The 20,738-nt window shown below is 40.9% G+C and overlaps 1 protein-coding gene across 1 annotated transcript in view; it reads right to left on the bottom strand.

The window, feature by feature from the left end:
* Positions 1 to 376: 376 nt before the first annotated feature.
* The window catches only part of LOC129732122 (calcium-activated chloride channel regulator 2-like), a 48,273-nt gene continuing 27,911 nt past the window's right edge, over positions 377 to 20,738 (bottom strand). The window contains exons 2-3 of the mRNA XM_055692658.1: positions 761 to 4,436; positions 377 to 686 (exon numbers count right to left, since the gene is read on the bottom strand). Coding sequence (XP_055548633.1) covers positions 1,008 to 4,436 — 3,429 coding nt within the window. The 3' untranslated portion in view covers positions 377 to 686; positions 761 to 1,007. The remainder of the gene's footprint in view (positions 687 to 760; positions 4,437 to 20,738) is intronic.

A 20,738-nucleotide genomic window follows, 5' to 3' on the forward strand; every position in this document is an offset into this window, starting at 1 on the left:
GGCTGGAATTGTTGTTGGCTTATCTGCATAGACGAGAGACTTCTAGCGGTGTTAAACCCGTACATATCGAAATCCGTACACCGTGTTGTTTTTCTTCAGTTTTAAGCATTATAAAAATGAAAATTCATATGATGATTACATGTACAATGTACATGTAACTATCATATAAATTTTCATTTTTATAATGCTTAAAACTGAAAAAAAATCAAGGTGTACGGATTTCGATACTGTACGGGTTTCGATCCAGCACGGTAAACGAAACTAAACCCAACGGCGAAACTCGACATGCTGGTATAGAGGAGAAACGTAACGTTAGAGTCGAACCTACCCTCGAGGAAGTTTCGGACAAGAAAAATAAAGCAAAACACAACACAGCTAAACTTCCATTCAGTTATCAGTTTATAATTTGGGCTACCTTTATGTACATCATTTAGTATCTTATATCCTACTACTACTGGCCTCTACATTCTTATAGTGTATGTACATTCATCGAACGATCCAAAGCAACTTCAAGTTTAACACCTTGAATCACACGCGAGACTAGCAACACCTATCGAGAATTCCTAATTTGCGTGAGTATCTATCGGACGGGCCGCCCGAAGTCGACATCGAGGAAACACATCTGAGATAACGTGAAAAAATAAAACTCCTTTCACAGACATCAATCCCAACGCAGTGTGCGAATGCTGTGAATGAGATGGAAAAAAAAAGAAATTGTAGAAATACATATACGGGTGAAGCGTTGAGTTTGACAACCTACCTTCAACTAAATCCTACGGGTGCGCTCGGCTTGAAATCAGTCTTTCCGGCAATGAAATTATTATTGTTGTGTGGTTCAAGCATCGTGCATCACAGCCACCAAAACATCGCTAAGCGGAGACACTGGCGGCGGAAGACAGCGGTCTTCGCGCAGGCGATGTAGTCTCTTCTATTTGGGTTCTATCTGGCATAGGGTTTACGAAGGTACGTTTTGGTTGAGCGGCGTTCCGGGCTCCGGCTGACGCCTATTACGTAATGGTGACGTGCAGCGGCGTTGTCATCGCGCTCAGCTGATCTTGGCCATATGGATGTTGTTGCTGTTGTTGATGTGGCTGCTGCTGCAATTGGTGTGCTTGCTGCTGTTCGTAGTAGTAAGGCGGATTTGCTGTAGTGTATACGGGTGGTGGTGGCATCGGAGGATTGCTACTGTTTAGCAGGGACATCTGATCATGCTGGCTTGCGTAGAACTGCTGGACGTCATTGTCCAGGTAGTTGTCGATGAGACTCGGGCTCCGCCGACGCTGGTGTTGTTCATGCTCCTGAAGCAGTTGCGAAGCGGACCACGACTCGAATGGACTCAGCGTGCGGTTGTCGTTGATGGTTACCGTCGGTTCGTATCCACGTGACAGGGTGCTGTTGTAGTTGATGGCGTCGTTCGGTGAGAGGACGAATGACTGCGTGTCCGCCATCTGTTGCTGGTGCTTCAGTTCATCGATCAGTTTCTGTTCGATGGGAAGCGTCCGGGAGTTGTAGATGGTCGGGATGTTCGGACTAACATTCGTCTGCTGGACGTAGTCCGGTGAGGCGGATGTCGAGCTGGTCGCGTTGGATGAGGAAGATGTTACGTTGCCTGCTGTTACGAAAACACTGTGCCCTAGTGATGTTTTTGTCTCGCTGGTGAATGGTTTAATGGGACGCTTCTGGTCGTCCCCGTTGGAATTATTTCGTTTTTTTATAAAGTAGAAGTAACAACAAACGAGAATGATGATAATTAGGAATATAACTCCTGCTATGATGGCAAGGAGAACTTCAACTTCCAGGCTGATTGTGTCGGCGATTCTTTGATGAATGTTAACGCGTCGGTTGTGACTTTCACGGATTTCGTCGTAGGATGACCAGACGGATTCGTAACTTTCCGTCCCGACTGAAGTGGATGGCGACAGTGAAGTGGCTCGTTTCGGCTTTGGTACGAATACTCTTACGTAGTTCGAAGTTGATCCACCGGCTACACCGAGTGCGTGTGCTCGGACAGCGAAGTAAAGGATCTGTCCGATGAGATGAGGCTCGTGGGATAAGTTCATTGTGAAGGAACTTTCATCACCAACAGAATTGATAAGAGGCGTATCATGATGCCACAAAAATGCGGCTGTATCGAAATAATCTACAACGTCGCGAATCGATGTAGCGTATTTAATCTCGTAGCGGGCGATGTTTTTTCCTCCCATATCCGGGGTTGTCCAGTTAAGGCGCACCCTCATACCATCGATGTCCACTATCAAGTCGCTTATCTTTCCAATCGTACGCGAGCCGATTTCATCCAGTTGATCCTGTGATAGAAACACCGTGATGGGCTGGAGTGTCCGTTGGAACGGAACAATTGAGGACATCAAGGTCGTTCGAACGGTGCTTCCACAACATCTGGATGGAGCACCTTTGAGTACACTTTCCGACCGGGTGTAAGCCATGTTTCCATTATCGGTTGCTGTCACCTCAAACTGGTAAGCTCCTGCACCGCCGAAGTCATCTGCATTGAAGTATCGCGAGTAAATTCCATCATTTTTGGTAATATCTGGATCTCCGGAACCAGTATCTAGTAGTCGAAATTTCTGACGACACTCGTTGCCGCTTCCGGCCGGACAAATGCCATCCGGGCGGGACACTGTGACTTCCACTAGAGCGGCAATAATAGGCAAGTCTCCTCTTTTAACCTCAGCGTAAATTACGGGGGGACTACCGACTCGCTGCCGAATCCAGGATCGCGCTTGAATTGTTGGTGCATACTTGGAACGTGGTGTCGCGAGTACTTGCACGTAATGCGGCTGAGGATGTCCATTGAATCGGTCAATTTTATAGCTCCAGCTGCCGGTTTCGTTGAGCGTAGCAGACACCATCAGCTGTTTAACCAAGGATCGAGCGTCACTTCTGGACGAGTAAACAATACCACTCGGGCTGGTCAGTTTCATGTTAGCAATCAGTGGTGACTCTGGATTATGAACATAGACGAAAAAGTAAGCCGGAGGTCCCATGAACGAGTCCAGGTGGAAGCTGCCGGTCACAATTTGGCTGGTTCGCTTTGACATCATATGGGTAGCATCGTTGTCATCTGAATCCAGCAATTCCTTACGGTAAATTTCGATCGGCAAATCGTTTTTGTTTCCTTCGTAGTACTGCCGACCGATGTTGGATAGTGCGTTGGTCAGCTCGAAATAGGTTGTCAAGTAGCTCTTTTCTTGATTGTACTTACTCTCAAAGACCGAGAACGCAGCACCGCCGGTAGACACTGCAAGTGCGTCCAGCGGTTGGCGCCGAATCACGTTCGGATAGTTGATGGTAGAGATGCGAATTCGCGAAGCACTGGCGGAGGCTGCCAGCGAGACATGATCGATGGAATATTCCATTCCGGGAGCGATCACCAGAATGATCGAGTTGGCGGGTCCGTTCATGCGGGTACGTTCGTTCAGCAGGTGGATGGCGTCCGCTACTGCACAGCTCAAACACGCCGGTTGACGAGAATCGCTTGGTGAATATGGAATAAATGACGCGACAAGATCTTTGTTTTCCTGGATGTAAAGCGAGGAGATCTGGAGTATCTTTTCTGTGGCTGTGTCGTTTGCTAGAACCATTCCCACCTCAGTGTTGGCCGGTAGATCGTAAACGACCCACTTCCGTATAGCCGAACGTAGAAAACTCCAGGATTCTCGCATCTGCATGTCAAGCGTTTCATCGATGATGATTACATACCGAGTCGATTTACGAGTTTTGTAGCTGAACTTTGGTGTGGTGTTGATTATGATCGATGGGTTGACGTTGATTTGATTTTCCATGATGAAATCTGGATGCTTCAGGATTACATCCAGAGTACTGCGACGGTCACACAGCTGATTGTGTTTGGTAGGAGCGTACCGATTGTGAGTTCCCTCATCGCAGAACATGGTCACGCTAGGAGCTTCTGCGGCAAACATAATGCTTGAACGAGCATTCCTATCCACGATGTCGCTGATATTGTAGGATGCAGGACTGCCACAGAGACCACGGTCGTGAACCGGAGCGTCCGAGCAACCTGTCAGCTTTAGCTCGTGGTCATCGTTGATATAGCACCGAGGGTAAATAAGATCCTTGGTGAAACCGACCTCATCGAAAACACCGTACCGATATTTGGCCCACTCACGGACAAATTCCCGACCGATGGTGTCCCGTCCCAGGATGTCAGCATCGATGAAGATTTGATCGCCCATTTCGCCACAGCCCGCAAACTGTTTCGTCCAGAAGGGAGATTCGGTTTTGGAATGTGTTTTGATCGTTACGTCACTTCGCTCGCCACTGGCCGAGGTTCGCGTTTGGTTGTACGGAATGCAAGAATTAGGCCAATGGGGTGGTAAAATGACGGTAATGTCTCCGTAGTATACCCGACCGTCCAGCGCCGAGAAGAGATACTGCGAGGCCGAAGTCAGCATGATCTGTGCGAGAGGGGAGAAAAACGTAAAGCTGACGTTAATTACTGCTATTAGCCAGTTCGATGATGAACTCATGAGAAAATGTGAATACCCCACCCGCGCCTCCTTTCCATTAATAACTAACAGTGGCCGCGGCTCTACCACAAACGTATGTGGCTGCTAGCCTTTCGTGCAGCCGAAATAGAAATTGAGCACGCAACAAAATGCCTTGCGGCTGATTGATGATGATGCACAGCAAGTCTGCGCCAGTTGAGTAATTTAAATTGACCGAAAATTGCACGTTACACCAGCTCGGGAAAGATTTGATGATGCGAGCTCTACCGCGTCTGATGCAATGTTCCAATAATGTTCGAGTGGTTTGAGGGCAGCGCTTCCAAGGTTACCACCGTCAAACTCATTTATTCATTCACTCTGCTTACCGGGAAGAACTTGATTTCATGGAAAGTTAATGCAGAAAACAAAGCGCGTCCGGTATAATGTTCTAAAAAGCTATAGAGCATGATATCCTAAGGCAAAACGAGATAACTTTTGTTATTACCCTCCGCCTCCGCTTACATTTCCCATCCTCGGACAAAATCCCGACTGGAGCCATCGTTTGAGCAGCATTATCGGTGATAGCATCAAATTGCTCATTATACCCGCTGGAAGAATGCCCTTGCACCCAGCACTTGGAAAGTAATCCCCATAAACTGTCCCAGATATGAGTTCCGTTTGGGGTCACCACATTTATTCAACTGAAACATAAACCATTCCAGCCTTTTCGTCTTGCAGCGTCTCACACACGCCACCAGTTAGCATATCACCAGCCGTAAACAACGAAGATATGAATCGAAGGACTTACAAGCGAGACTAAAGCTACCAACAACAACAAAAAATAAGCCAAAGGAGAAACAGAAAAGTTAGTCAAAATTTCCAGCATCATCATCGCTCGCACCAAGCGAGCAGCCCTCTAATGGATAGAAAATTTTGACCGCCGCCGTCGTTGTCGGTAAGCTCATGTACCCGTTATCATACTACCTTGATCTCCGATCGGGATTGGTGTTATAATTCCCATAAATCGAGGCAGCAATTGTACACACACGGACCGCCGCCACCACCACCACCAACAACGGGCGCGGTCCATTTTGCGGTCGTCGATATACTCGTGGAATTTACGCATAGCCTGGGGGATTTAAATCGACACTGGGGCGGCTTTTCGGCACTCAGCCAGGGATGGACTTACCATGGACGTTAGACTAGTTTCAGCGGGACAGTAGGAATGGGGAGTGTAATCTTATCGGGTATTTAAGCTATTGGAATGACGTACAGGATCGGGTAGAAAGAATAAACATATTACAAAAAGGCATTTTGTTTTCTTCCCTCGATACATTTAACCCATTCCCGGCGGAGAGAAATCAGTTTTTACCTCAAAAAATGAACTTCAAATAATTATTACTTATCAACTATATGTACAATTGATACAAAATGTATTACATAATGAAGATCAATCTGATCTCTAACGATACTCAATAGATTCAGGTAATCGTCCAAAAATGGTAAAAAGTCATCTACGCACACTAGGGTGGCAGCGAAAGTGGTCATGCGAAATTTCTGAAACCGACCATGTACAATTAGTTCATTGGCCCAAAAAAATGATTTGTGCAAAATTTCAGCTCAATCGGACATGAGAGTTGTGATTTTTTTGATGTAAAATGTCTTAAAAATGCAAAAAAAAAATAATTTAAAAATTACGGAATCGATTCGGCAGACATGACAGCGGTTATGAATATATTGGTAAAATTTAGACATTCAAAAGAATATGAATCTATGTTTTTGCTCTGAAAAATATATAACTTGAATCATAACAATTCATTGCACGTGATTGCAATAAAGTGAGGTATGAAATATAAGCAAATCTATATTTTCCGAAAAACCACTTATTCCGAATTCATTATTTGAATCAACTTAATTTCCATGTGGTAGCGGACTATTATCAAAACAATTGGCATTTCAACTCTAAAGCGCATAATATTACTAAATATATGACAAGTAATTGAAAATAAAGTGATTTTCTATTGATTTTGTTATACTTTGTATTTATTCGATTTAAAATTCAACTGCAAATCACTTCATATCAACGTGGAGATTTTTTACCGTGCAGGAAAAGGCAACACAGTTAACTGTCACTCACTTATCACCTGACAGTTGTCAACTCACAGAGATAACAAATGTGCAGATTTGTCTGTAAAAGGAAAATTCTCAGAGTCCGTGCGCAGTTTTTTATTGATTCGCAGATATTTGCAGTCTTTCCACAGTTTCTGCAGATTTTTATCAGAGTCTCCTTATATTTGCCAGATTAAACATCTGGCATCTCTGTCAACTCGTGAAGAAGAAAGTAAAAGAGATTTTCAACGTTGTTCGCACCTACGCGAAATTGCATATTAGGGTGGGGAATCGCTATATGGAAAGAAAACGAAACTTGATAACAGAAACCCAGAACCAAGATTTTTTGTTCTATTTGGAGCCCTTAACAAACCTAAATTTATCGGAAATCGATTGGTTTTGTCTCCGCTTGGCGCATTACATTTCAAATTTATATGAAGATTTGTATGAAAAAACCAACTTTTTTGCATTTTCCATTCTAAAAAGCTCAAAAAGTCTCAAACCATAGGTTTCATGATTCAAATGGTAGTTTTTTGATGCCTAACAACTTGGTCGAAGACACGAAAGAGCTAGGGTGTCCCAAAAGATACTAGAGCTGTTCAAAGTTGATTATGTCGAAATTTATGTTGTAAATCATGTTTGCTGCCAACACTGCCAATGTACTGTCGTCAGTCAGAAATCCATCAGAATTAACCTCTGAAACACGTTGTAGATTCTACCTACGCCTAGAATATTGACCTGAATTTGTTTGCTTGATCCAGCTGAGTGTATAAACTCGTTACGACAGGTGACTTCTCATGGGAACCCACTGACGCCAGTACATTGGTAGAGGTGACAGAAAACAAGATTTTCTGCATTTAAATCGACATACTCAACTTTGAACGGTTATAGCTCTTCTTAGGGACATCCTAGCTCTTCAGTGTCTTTTGCAAAGTTGTTGGGCATCTAAAATACTATACTATACTATACATAATGTAGTGCATTATTAGAGTATTATTGAGCTTTCTAGAAAGGTAAATGCAAAAAAGTAGGTTTTCCCATATACATTTTCATACAAATTTGAAATGCAATGCGCCAAGCGGAGACAAAACCAATCGACTTCCGGTAAGTTTAGGGTTGTTTGGGGCCCCAAAAAGAACCAAAAACAAAAATATTTTCCTTTTCGCACGCAAAAACCTAACAAAATACTTATCATCAGAGTCGTCATCGCGAATTGAAAATGGCTGAGCGCTAACAGAGACAGAGAGATTCTATACAGTACTTCTTGCATATAGAGGGAAAGTGAATTAAATGTTGACTGAAATGAACATATACAGAGGATTTCCTTTTTATACGAATGTGTCATTTACTAATCCTTTTAAGAGGTTCTGGCTTTTGTTTCGGATAACATCGAATTTGCTTGCGTAAATCTCATTTGACAGTGCTGCATCTTTCGTTGTAGGTGTAATGGAAATGTATGATGTAGTAACGTTCCTTCCTCCCGATTGTCTTGAGTTCGATTTGCTACTGATAATAAACCATTTGATAATAATTACCGTATAGCTGAATTAATAATGCCTATATTAAACCCTTAGTATTGATTCACTTATAACCACAAGCCATAAACAACAAGTCATTTGCCTCTTGCGCTTTTTTCGCCAGTTGCCAGACCGAATTATTCGGCAAAGTTGTAGCACATTCTATGATAAACAACTTTGTCAAAAACAAGTATGGATTTCTATCTGCCGATTTAAATGGAGTTTTCTACTGATTGCCACTTGAAATCAATTTTTTCAATATAACATATAATTAACATAACAATATACATTAAGTGGATCTACCCACTTAATATTTGATCACAGCTTTCTATTTTAACGCCTCTATTGGCGGTTATGAGAAACCAATGACAGCGCAGTGATGAGGTTTTCTACCGTAAATAGCGTAATGAAACGATTGAATGGCACTCTAACGCTGGATCGCGCTGATCACAGCAACCGCAGAAGTGAAACGATTGACAAGCAGCTACGATTCAAAGTCTGCAGAGCAGTTCAGACGAACCCTGCAATCGACCAGCGCGATTTGGCTAAGAAGTTCTCGGAACCGACGAATCGACAAATCTGTCGGCGTAAAGGCCTGCGGTCGTTCCACGCTAGCAAGCACCCCAACAGGACCCTCAAGCAGAATCTCGTGGCAAAACGCCGCGCTAGGATGCTGTTTGCGAAAGTCTTGACCAAATTCGACGGCTGTATTTTATTGGACGATATGACATATGTAAAAATGGATTTCGCGCAGCTCTCAGGACGAAAATTCTCAATGTCCAAGCGCAAGAGAACCAAGCGGTTTTGATTCGTGTTTGCTGACAAGTTTGCTCAAAGACTGATGGTGTGGCAGGGGATCTGCAACTATGACAAAAAACATCACCGTATCAGCCATGAATGTACAAGGAACATTGCCACCAGAAGCGGATTTTGCTGTTTATCCAATCACATGACGTCATGGATTTGTACAAGGAGAATGGAATTGATAACTATCATCGAAAAAGCTATCAACCCACCAAATTGCCTAGATTTTCGTCCAATTGAAAAAAAATATTGGGCGATAATCAAGAGCAAGTTTAAAAAAAGTGGCAGAAAGATTAATAAAAACCAGCTGGTTCACATAGATGGTAGAAGGAAAGGGCGGATCGAGTTGGCAGTTGCACTGTGCAGAAGATGATGGGCGGTATAAAACGAAAAGTGCGTGATTTCATCCGAAACACAGACGAATAGTTTTTTCTGTATTTTTCCTTCAAAGGTCAATAAATTTGCTACCAAATTTTTCTTCGTGTTTTTTTGACGAAGATATTTGGAGTGATTTGCGATTAACACTACAATACTACATTAAATTTGTGCATTTGTGGCAAAAATCTGCGTTTTTCTTTTAACCCTTTTCAAATGAGCCTGCTTTAAGCATTCTGACAACGAGATTCGCCCACCTTTATTTCGCCTTGTTTTTGTTTTTTCTTCAGTTGTGCCTCTTTAAGTGCGCCTGTATTCTGAAAACAATGTTGATCCGCCCTTCACTGTCGCCTGTTTATGAAATATTTCGCAAATATGCCCGTTGCTTCAAAACAATGAAAAGGAACTAGTTCCAAAGTATCTTTTGTTTTGGGTAAATTGTTTTGTTGCCCTTCACTAAAAACTTGATTTAAATAATTTTATCGATTATTACGAAAGAAAGGATTTTTTCCATGAATTTTGTCCGTCTTTTCGAAACCGATGGTGTAATGAAACGATTTGTTTACATTTTGCTAGTTGTGCCCTAATCTCGAATCACTCCGGATATGTCTCATTCTGTGCGACCTATTAATAAAAGGATCAAGCTTAAGTAGTGATTTTCTACAATTTCTCAATGTTCTACAATGTTACTCGTTATAACGAAACAAACACTATCATCGAAGAAAGTTTATTTTTACCTCTCATACTTCTTTGGTTATAGACGATTATCTCGGCGCATTAACTTACTAACTCACTTCACAACCTGTTTCTCACTTTCAGATGGTTTAATCACAGAACTTTAACTTTTATAAAATGAAGAGTAATTAACAAAATGACTTTGCTGAAGACAATACGGCTCTAAAATCTTCTTTTGAGTAAAAAGTAATTAATTTGAATGAGTGGATTATTCAAGTAAAAATCGTCAATAACCATAGAAATACGTAAGATGAGAATAAACTTCCTTCGAAGAAATTGTTTGTTTCGTTATAGCAAACAATATTGTAGAACATTGAAAAATTGTAGAAAATCACGACCGAAAGTTAAATTAAAAACAATTGATTTTTAGTTGTGATCTATAGAAAACTTCACAAAAGTTCGTTTGAATAGGTAGATAGACGTATGCTGCCTATAATCGCATACAAGTTCCACCTGCATTCTTGTCGCTCTTATAGAGAAGGTATGGTAAATCTCTATCTCATTATATTATGTCAAAAATGTGGGAATAAACCACGCTCAACAACTGAAATAACTTAAGCAAGAAAAATAGCTTTACGCGTTGTTTTCTCAACATGATGAAAATTAAGGTGGGACTGATATGCGATTGTAGGCAGTATGATGCCTTCTACAGAGTGGGTTCTTTCAAAATGTGCTTTTACTTGCCGAACAAAGCGGATTCTTTTTATTCAAAAATGAGAAAAGTAAAATTCGTTTCTGTTGACTCAACCAGGCCCACCACTCAAGGGGGCCCCAAAATCTTGCTTCGGTCGATGATTCGGCACGCAAAGAATGAAGAATACCACCACAGAGCGGATATCTCTTCGTTCGTGTTTTTCTAAAGTTACATAGAGCGCACGGTGTAGCCCCGAATCATTTTGCTTACTTTTTTACTTCGTGGCATCTCCGTCTTTTTATGCTCCGCTTCTCTTTGCTATGTGTATTACACGTTACAGCTAGTGCAGAGGATGAGCGCTGACGACGTATGCGGGTGAGTGGGTGACTATATATTTGTGTTGTTTTTGAACTTAAATGTCATGAATTCAATGAAATGAAATTTAATGTAATGAAGCAGCAAAATAATGTTCTGTTAAATAGTTTCAAAAGAACATGCCGTGAAAATTTGTTACCTGTTGCAATGGGGTCCTAAAGTTTTAAACGGTTTTCTGATTTTTATATATCAGCTGGAAGAGTGCAATTTTCTGAGCAAAACGTGATTTTAAAAAAATGTTTATCATTTTCCTTTGATTTTTAAATAAAGGATAAAAATCTGCTCGAAATGCCTTAAATGACAGTTCTCTTATATACCGTACATGGGCGAAACGTCATCTAAGACCATTCGAGCAGTTTTTTTATTCTTCATTTTAAAATCGAAGGAAAACGATAAACGTTATTTGAAAATCACGTTTTGCTCAGGAAACGCGGCATTTTTAAATAATATATAAAAACCGGTATAGCTTTAGGACCCAATTACTTGGATTTGTTTGTTTCGTTTAAGAAAGCATGCGTTTCGGTAAATATTTCCTGTAATATGATGTTTAAATTGCTCTATATTTTTGAGCCTTCAGCCAGAAAATACAGTGGATTATAATCAAGACACTATTTTGATACTTTCCGTCGTTTCAGGAAGCGTAATCATCAATCGTTACTAAAAAACGAGCTTATATTTAAAAAAAATATTACAAAATTCTTATTCAAACTTGGTACGCACAGCATCTCAAGCAGAGCTTGATTGTAGCTCTTAGCTCCATAACCCACACACACACTCGGGCTAGGTGCTTTGGTCTTCAGCTTGGTGCGCAACAAATTAAGAAAAGCATCACACAGCAAATATCTCTTCACAGATCAAAACCAAACGAAAAAGAAAAAACGCTCAACGTGCCTACAGGTGACTGGACAAACACAAGATTATCGCATTGCATTCGTAGCATTTTTAGCTTTTGTGCCGAGCTGGTGCTTGCTACGAATGTCACATAAAACGATAATACGCTCGTGGTGCTGGTGTCTATAATTTGGCGATGTCACCGAGCGGCTCGGAGCAGTGCTTTTACCAAGTTTGGAAAACTCTGTCTATCTGTGTTGCTGTATGGCTAACGAAAACATGGAACAGAGCGAGGGAAATAATCTGCGTTCACGCGAGACTATATGCACCCGAAAACAGTTGGCTCTAAGTTGAAGTTGATCAAGTTTCTCTAAGTTAAAGTTGATCAAGAACTATTTGAGGTCAAAGATGAGTAACTTGAGATTAACAAACTTTGCCATTTGTTGCCATTATCTCGGCGCATTAACTTACTAACTCACTTCACAACCTGTTTCTCACTTTCAGATGGTTTAATCACAGAACTTTAACTTTTATAAAATGAAGAGTAATTAACAAAATGACTTTGCTGAAGACAATACGGCTCTAAAATCTTCTTTTGAGTAAAAAGTAATTAATTTGAATGAGTGGATTATTCAAGTAAAAATCGTCAATAACCATAGAAATACGTAAGATGAGAATAAACTTCCTTCGAAGAAATTGTTTGTTTCGTTATAGCAAACAATATTGTAGAACATTGAAAAATTGTAGAAAATCACGACCGAAAGTTAAATTAAAAACAATTGATTTTTAGTTGTGATCTATAGAAAACTTCACAAAAGTTCGTTTGAATAGGTAGATAGACGTATGCTGCCTATAATCGCATACAAGTTCCACCTGCATTCTTGTCGCTCTTATAGAGAAGGTATGGTAAATCTCTATCTCATTATATTATGTCAAAAATGTGGGAATAAACCACGCTCAACAACTGAAATAACTTAAGCAAGAAAAATAGCTTTACGCGTTGTTTTCTCAACATGATGAAAATTAAGGTGGGACTGATATGCGATTGTAGGCAGTATGATGCCTTCTACAGAGTGGGTTCTTTCAAAATGTGCTTTTACTTGCCGAACAAAGCGGATTCTTTTTATTCAAAAATGAGAAAAGTAAAATTCGTTTCTGTTGACTCAACCAGGCCCACCACTCAAGGGGGCCCCAAAATCTTGCGAACACCAAACCGGTCTAACTGCCCAACTGAACTTAACCTCGTGCTGGGTGCTTCGGTCGATGATTCGGCACGCAAAGAATGAAGAATACCACCACAGAGCGGATATCTCTTCGTTCGTGTTTTTCTAAAGTTACATAGAGCGCACGGTGTAGCCCCGAATCATTTTGCTTACTTTTTTACTTCGTGGCATCTCCGTCTTTTTATGCTCCGCTTCTCTTTGCTATGTGTATTACACGTTACAGCTAGTGCAGAGGATGAGCGCTGACGACGTATGCGGGTGAGTGGGTGACTATATATTTGTGTTGTTTTTGAACTTAAATGTCATGAATTCAATGAAATGAAATTTAATGTAATGAAGCAGCAAAATAATGTTCTGTTAAATAGTTTCAAAAGAACATGCCGTGAAAATTTGTTACCTGTTGCAATGGGGTCCTAAAGTTTTAAACGGTTTTCTGATTTTTATATATCAGCTGGAAGAGTGCAATTTTCTGAGCAAAACGTGATTTTAAAAAAATGTTTATCATTTTCCTTTGATTTTTAAATAAAGGATAAAAATCTGCTCGAAATGCCTTAAATGACAGTTCTCTTATATACCGTACATGGGCGAAACGTCATCTAAGACCATTCGAGCAGTTTTTTTATTCTTCATTTTAAAATCGAAGGAAAACGATAAACGTTATTTGAAAATCACGTTTTGCTCAGGAAACGCGGCATTTTTAAATAATATATAAAAACCGGTATAGCTTTAGGACCCAATTACTTGGATTTGTTTGTTTCGTTTAAGAAAGCATGCGTTTCGGTAAATATTTCCTGTAATATGATGTTTAAATTGCTTTATATTTTTGAGCCTTCAGCCAGAAAATACAGTGGATTATAATCAAGACACTATTTTGATACTTTCCGTCGTTTCAGGAAGCGTAATCATCAATCGTTACTAAAAAACGAGCTTATATTTAAAAAAAATATTACAAAATTCTTATTCAAACTTGGTACGCATAGCATCTCAAGCAGAGCTTGATTGTAGCTCTTAGCTCCATAACCCACACACACACTCGGGCTAGGTGCTTTGGTCTTCAGCTTGGTGCGCAACAAATTAAGAAAAGCATCACACAGCAAATATCTCTTCACAGATCAAAACCAAACGAAAAAGAAAAAACGCTCAACGTGCCTACAGGTGACTGGACAAACACAAGATTATCGCATTGCATTCGTAGCATTTTTAGCTTATGTGCCGAGCTGGTGCTTGCTACGAATGTCACATAAAACGATAATACGCTCGTGGTGCTGGTGTCTATAATTTGGCGATGTCACCGAGCGGCTCGGAGCAGTGCTTTTACCAAGTTTGGAAAACTCTGTCTATCTGTGTTGCTGTATGGCTAACGAAAACATGGAACAGAGCGAGGGAAATAATCTGCGTTCACGCGAGACTATATGCACCCGAAAACAGTTGGCTCTAAGTTGAAGTTGATCAAGTTTCTCTAAGTTAAAGTTGATCAAGAACTATTTGAGGTCAAAGATGAGTAACTTGAGATTAACAAACTTTGCCATTTGTTATTTGTGATTTCTGATTTTGCCAACCAAACGGCTCGGAAAGTGAGTAGGGTAGGGAACATATTCTTAGCAGCTTTAGGAACCGCCTGTGTATTCAGACAAAATACTCGAAATGTGTTGGGTGAAATTCAAACAGTAGTATATCAATCTGTTCTTTATCGTTTTCTCTGTCAGAACATGTTTTCAGATTGTAAAACTAAGTTAGCAAACTTTTACAATAATCACTTGAAGTTACCAATCGAGGGACACTATTCCAATCACCCCGAACATATTTTAAGCAGTTTCCATCTGTTTTGCAGGCGTTTTTTGCAGCGAAGTGGCTCCTGAATGGCTGCAATATAGGTCGATTTGTTTCAAATGTTGTTTGCTCACAGATTTCTTTGTGATTAACTGTATTTCTTATATTCTTAAGACAGTTAGACAATCAAAGTTTTCGTTTCCATCATTGAAATTGTCGATATTGATAAAAAAGCAGGAGTTTGAGGCCTGTTTCCTGCGACTGATTAAAATAGGCGCTACTGCTTAAGCCGTTCCTTACCCTATCTAAATACCTAATTATTGATTTTGCGGACAACCGAATAAAAAAGTAGAAAAATCTAAGTTTTTTGTTTGTCTCAATTCTTTTTATGGAAAAAAAAAACTGCCCGGTCATTTTCATTGGGAGCCCACATTTTTGTTGCCGCACCAGGCCCACCAATCCATAGCTACGCCACTGTATGGTGCGTAGGTTTCTGGGAGAAAATAAACACATGACTAGACTACATCTGCTCTGAGAAGCGATTCGCTCGTTGCGTTTGTCTCTCCATATGCCGGTCGTTAGGGGAACAAAGAATAGCAGCAGAAGAATATCATGTCGCCTGAGCAGCAGCAGAGGTGTGGTGCGGTGAGAAGGAAAGTGTGGGGGAAGGGACTACTTCAGCAGCGGTTGACTTGAGCGAGAGTAGGAGAGCATACATTGTCATTTTCTTTCTTTTTCTGACAAAAAATCTTATTCATGGGTAATAACATAACAAGATTTGATCGCTCTGTGTAACAGAGACGAATAACTTCATATACCGAGTTGTGCACATTGAGAGCCATATGTTATGGTGTACGCTAACGACAGGCAATATATCGTAAAAAGAAAAGCAAAGAGAGTGAACCAACACCGATACTTTGTTATTCGCATACTGACGACGATGTCAACTCATCTTAGGCTTCCTATATGTATTCAAAATCGCTAGAGGTGATTTTTTTCCATCGCTGCTGTTGAGTGGATTCATCACAAAATTGCAACTCTTATAACATGGAGTTACTGAAGACGCTGCGGCTCTAAAATCAATTTTTTGTGGTTAAAATAATTACGATTACGTTTTTTCAGCTTTGAGAAACAGTGTGCAGAGCTATTCCTAGAAACTGAAAAACTGTGTCCGATGCTATTTTCAAAGCCAAGATAAGGACTTCCAGTTGCTAAAAAACTGTGGATACTAAAGAAACCCTATTCAAATACTTCCTATTATTAGTATTTCCAGAACTGGGGTGTCGCCTTTTAAACCTAAAACTGGTGTCCGACGTCCTTTCGAACCCCAAAATGGTGGCTTCTAGTTTATCATTGATTATTGGCCTTTTTATGAACGATATTCAACACACTTCGTGGCATATTCTTTACGCAATTTGCAGTTCGTATGGTAAGTTGTTGAATCTGTACTATTACCCATAGGACCTTCTTAAAAATTTAAAAGTGAAAATTCCATCATCATTCCGGAACGCCCAAACCAATCTCTACTTAGCTTGGCGTAGGCTATTCTTCGCGCAGGAGAATAAATTGAAATGGCTTATTTGGTGGGATAATCGTCTTACAATTGAAAGTTATAGATTCGTATTTTTAAGATATTTTTGAGAAAAGTTAAGGGTGTCTCATATCGAATCAAGAAGAAACGCTGTAGAAAATTACCTTTTTGACCGATCTTTTTCAAACTTTCAGATAATGAAATAGAACCCATGAGTAAGCTTTTGGTATATTTATTCTATTTAACTTCTATACCATAACCGTACGCTCACATCGTACGCCTAACTCCACTCTGTAATACATCAAGCTGCAGCTTGCTCATTTCTTCTTTTCTTCGTGTCTGTCTTAGATTTGACTTCCTTGAGATGCTCAAAGCAGTCCGATACCTTACACGTTCCAGTATGCGATACTCTACAGATTCTTCCCCTCGTTCGGTTGTCGGTGCACAGAGCAAAACCGGGCTGATAAAGAAAGCTTTTTCATAATCGAGTACAGTTGTTCAAGCACTCCTCCTAGTCGAGCAATTTTAGTCGAGTACTCCTACTCGTTAGCAGGAACTCGCGTACACTTTTGCAGTCGCTGAGTAGCAATACAAAAGAGTTTTTACGTGTCGGTGCGTGCTTGCTGCTACTCAGGGGAATGCATGAAGAAGAAAGAATAACTCGAAAGCGTGTGTACAAAAGACTTGAGAAGCGTAGCATATGTCTCGTTCTCAAGCAAAAAGGAGGATAAAGGTTTTGTTCTCGCTCGCCTTGCAGCGCTGTACACGACTCATTGTTGGATGCACGAGTCCGAGTTGTTTTTCGATTTCCCGATGAGAGAGTTGAGGATTTTCCCGATGCTTGCGCAAAATCTATCGCAATGTTGCTTTTCGGGTGACGAAAAACTGACAGCGAGAAAAACTCAGTGCAAACACTACACTCTACTTTACGAACTAATTTAATTTTTTGTCATATTGACTTACATTTTAAGTTTAGTAAAGCGGGCAATTTATGTAGTTTCGCGGGAATGCGAAGATGAACGGGAATAGAAGGTGTGACTAGAATTAGAAAAAATTTTCCCTCGTCCAGACGGGACTCGAACCCGCAATCTCCGTTGTCTCCGGCAAGGTGTTTTGGCCAATTAAACTACTGGGTAAGGGTAACTCTTCCTAAGACCAATGTCGAATCACCCTCTACTATTGTGTTCCCGCATCTCAGCACGCCACGATGAAACTGCATACACTGCCCTGCGGAAGTTTATTTCTGTCAACTGAGAGAGTGGTCTCTTTACGCACACTATGTATAATGACTTATTATATCTACAGCGGCGCAAGCGATGAGACACGTCAGTTGGTGGCCAACCCCCATGGAAGGCGTATCACGGAAGAGCTCCGTTGTGTTAATTTTACTTTACGAACTAATTTCATTTTTTGTCATATTGACTTACATTTTAAGTTTAGTAAAGCGGGCAATTTATGTAGTTTCGCGGGAATGCGAAGATGAACGGGAATAGAAGGTGTGACTAGAATTAGAAAAATCCATGGGAGTTGGCCACCAACTGACGTGTCTCATCGCTTGCGCCGCTGTAGATATAATAAGTCATTATACATAGTGTGCGTAAAGAGACGACTCTCTCAGTTGACAGAAATAAACTTCCACAGGGCAGTGTATGCAGTTTCATCGCGGCGTGCTGAGATGCGGGAACACAATAGTAGAGGGTGATTCGACATTGGTCTTAGGAAGAGTTACCCTTACCCAGTAGTTTAATTGGCCAAAACACCTTGCCGGAGACAACGGAGATTGCGGGTTCGAGTCCCGTCTGGACGAGGGAAAATTTTTTTCTAATTCTAGTCACACCTTCTATTCCCGTTCATCTTCGCATTCCCGCGAAACTACATAAATTGCCCGCTTTACTAAACTACACTCTAAACTACTTCTTCCCCAATTTTCAAAAGAAAGTATTCAAATTTTACTTCTTTTATGTCTAAAATATCAAAAGATGTTGAGGTAACTCGAATTCGAACGATTACCTAATATGAATAAAAATTTTGGTTTTACTGTATTTCTGCGAAATGAAAATGACTTTACTGTCGCCAAAATGTAGATTGTAGTAGTCTTCAACCTCAACGTTTTAAAATTTGATTTAAATCGTTAATAATTAGGTTGATATACGCTCTCTGTTCAATGTTTCGTTTACATATTTTCGATTTCTCCCATAGTTTTATGTTAACAAGCGTATATTAAATTGATTGAAGTTTCATTGGCCCAACACGGTATGCCCATTTGCTTGGGTAATTGAAAACTATCCTGTTTCATGGCAGCCAGCAGGCTCGAAAATGTGTTCAAACCTTCTGGTAATTACCTGGTTTAAATTGGTTTTCCATATGTACACGATAACGCAGCATCCATCGCTGAGTAGAGGTTGTTAGAAATTAATTGTATGAACGATTTCCGAGTAATGATTCCTGTTTTTTTTTCATTGATACCATTGCATTGAAGTATGTTCATGCCAAAGTTCTGGTCATCAGCAACATCGCACATTGCGTTGTGATGTTGTCTAGTTTAGTTCGCATCATTAATAAACCCGGCAACCGGCTGCGAATCCGTCCATGTTTGGCTACCAGTGCATGTTTACGGTCTGCCACAAATTTGGCCACGAGATGAGCAGAAACAGTGCTCCGGCGGCCGCTCCTCGTCTGCCAATTCCGCACTGCTGTGGGCTTCCGTTGGGTCAGCGCACAGGAGGTATCAATATATCTCGATAGCAATTAGAGATAGACTAAGCTCCTCATGCCGAGAATTTCAGCCGGTTCTGTTTTCTATTTGTTGACCAGTTATTTTGCCATCAATGTCTGCCGTTGCCAAGCGTTGGAAGTTTCCTCTTGATGTGCGGCATGTACTTGTATGTATTCATTTATTCATAGAGCAGCTTGGTGCCAATATGCTTGCAGCTCCGACCCTTATGCAAGCGACTTTGGCTCACACACAGAATTTTGCCTCGGCTCTCGCATCGATCCGATACTGATTGCGGCCCGTATGCTGTGCACACTGTGGGACACTCACTCTATGTCTCTCTGTTGGTGAACTTAAATAGAATCCATGGATTATGTAAATGTTTTGAATTGAATATTTGGAAAGTTCCAGTCCGTCTGGAGATTGGCCAAACTACTGCCCAAGTTTTATTGCGCTCTACATTTGTGATCGACACCAGAGTGTCTGGTCCTAAAGCACATCGTCAAGAAAGATCATTATCATTATTGTTTTCTATACAAAACACACTCCAATTCCTATTACGAGCTGGAAAATTGACTAGCATGAATTTAGCATCGCCTATTAAAGCTTTGAATTAAACAATTCAATCTTTTTGTTGTTTTATTCAATAGACAGATAGAACGGCAGAGCCTTTAAGTCATTTTAACCCAAACCTGCTGGGATAACGAAATCTGTTCAACGTTCTTATCAAAACAGCTCGAGGTTAAACTGCTATCCAACCTTCCAAATTGAAACCCACGCTAGCAAAAATAGACATTCTGCATACCCTGACACAGGCCAGATAAAAAAAGACAAATTTAAAAGTAAAACCTCTCCGTCCTTTCTTGGGCCTCCACTAAGGAAAGAACTGAAAAGAAACATAACTTTCTCGCCCAAACAGAGGCCAACCAAACTCACATTCAAACATCCGGACCGGCAGGAGCACAGTGGCTAAAATGTCAAGAAAAGCTACTGGCTAAGATTTCAGCCGCACATTTGCGTATATGGATTCGAATCCACTCGAGATAGTCCTAGCCTGGAAAGTTCTAGGATCCTCCAACTCCGGTCGGCAAAGTTTCGAACAAAACGTTGAACGGATTAGCTTAAACGAGCTTCCCCTTTGGCTCCGTAAGCGTACCCACATGTGTCCTTCGGTTGAAAGTTTTTATTCCGAACGCAATCTGGGTGCCAAGGAAAAGGCTACTCTACCCTCTACGCTGTGGAACACCTTGCCGGGCGGCAAGGCAAGGCTCCCCTGCCCCGAGAGGAAGTTTATTCGAGGAATAAATTTCGTAGTTCATGTTTTCCTATAAACATGGTAGGACAGATTGAAATATAATTCCGTCTAGTTGAACGGCAGAGTTTTCTGCCGTTGCATTTAGTGTGGCACAGCGTTCACATGTGTGTGGGTGTGGACCGGACAGCTTATCACTGAGCATACCAGACCGGCGGACACTGCGGTAGCTCGGACCATCTCCCTGGAAATTGCTATATTCTGGGTTCGCGGAAAAATAATTAGTGTACAGCTGACTGGGGGCACTGGTTACGATGAGGTATGCAGTGTTGTACGTGATATGGTTTTCGATGACAACTGGCAGACTGATTCACTGGTGGCTTAAATTGCAATTAGAAATCAA

Source organism: Wyeomyia smithii, chromosome 1, assembly GCF_029784165.1.
Source record: "Wyeomyia smithii strain HCP4-BCI-WySm-NY-G18 chromosome 1, ASM2978416v1, whole genome shotgun sequence".
In the NCBI taxonomy this organism is placed as follows: Eukaryota; Metazoa; Arthropoda; class Insecta; order Diptera; family Culicidae; genus Wyeomyia; species Wyeomyia smithii.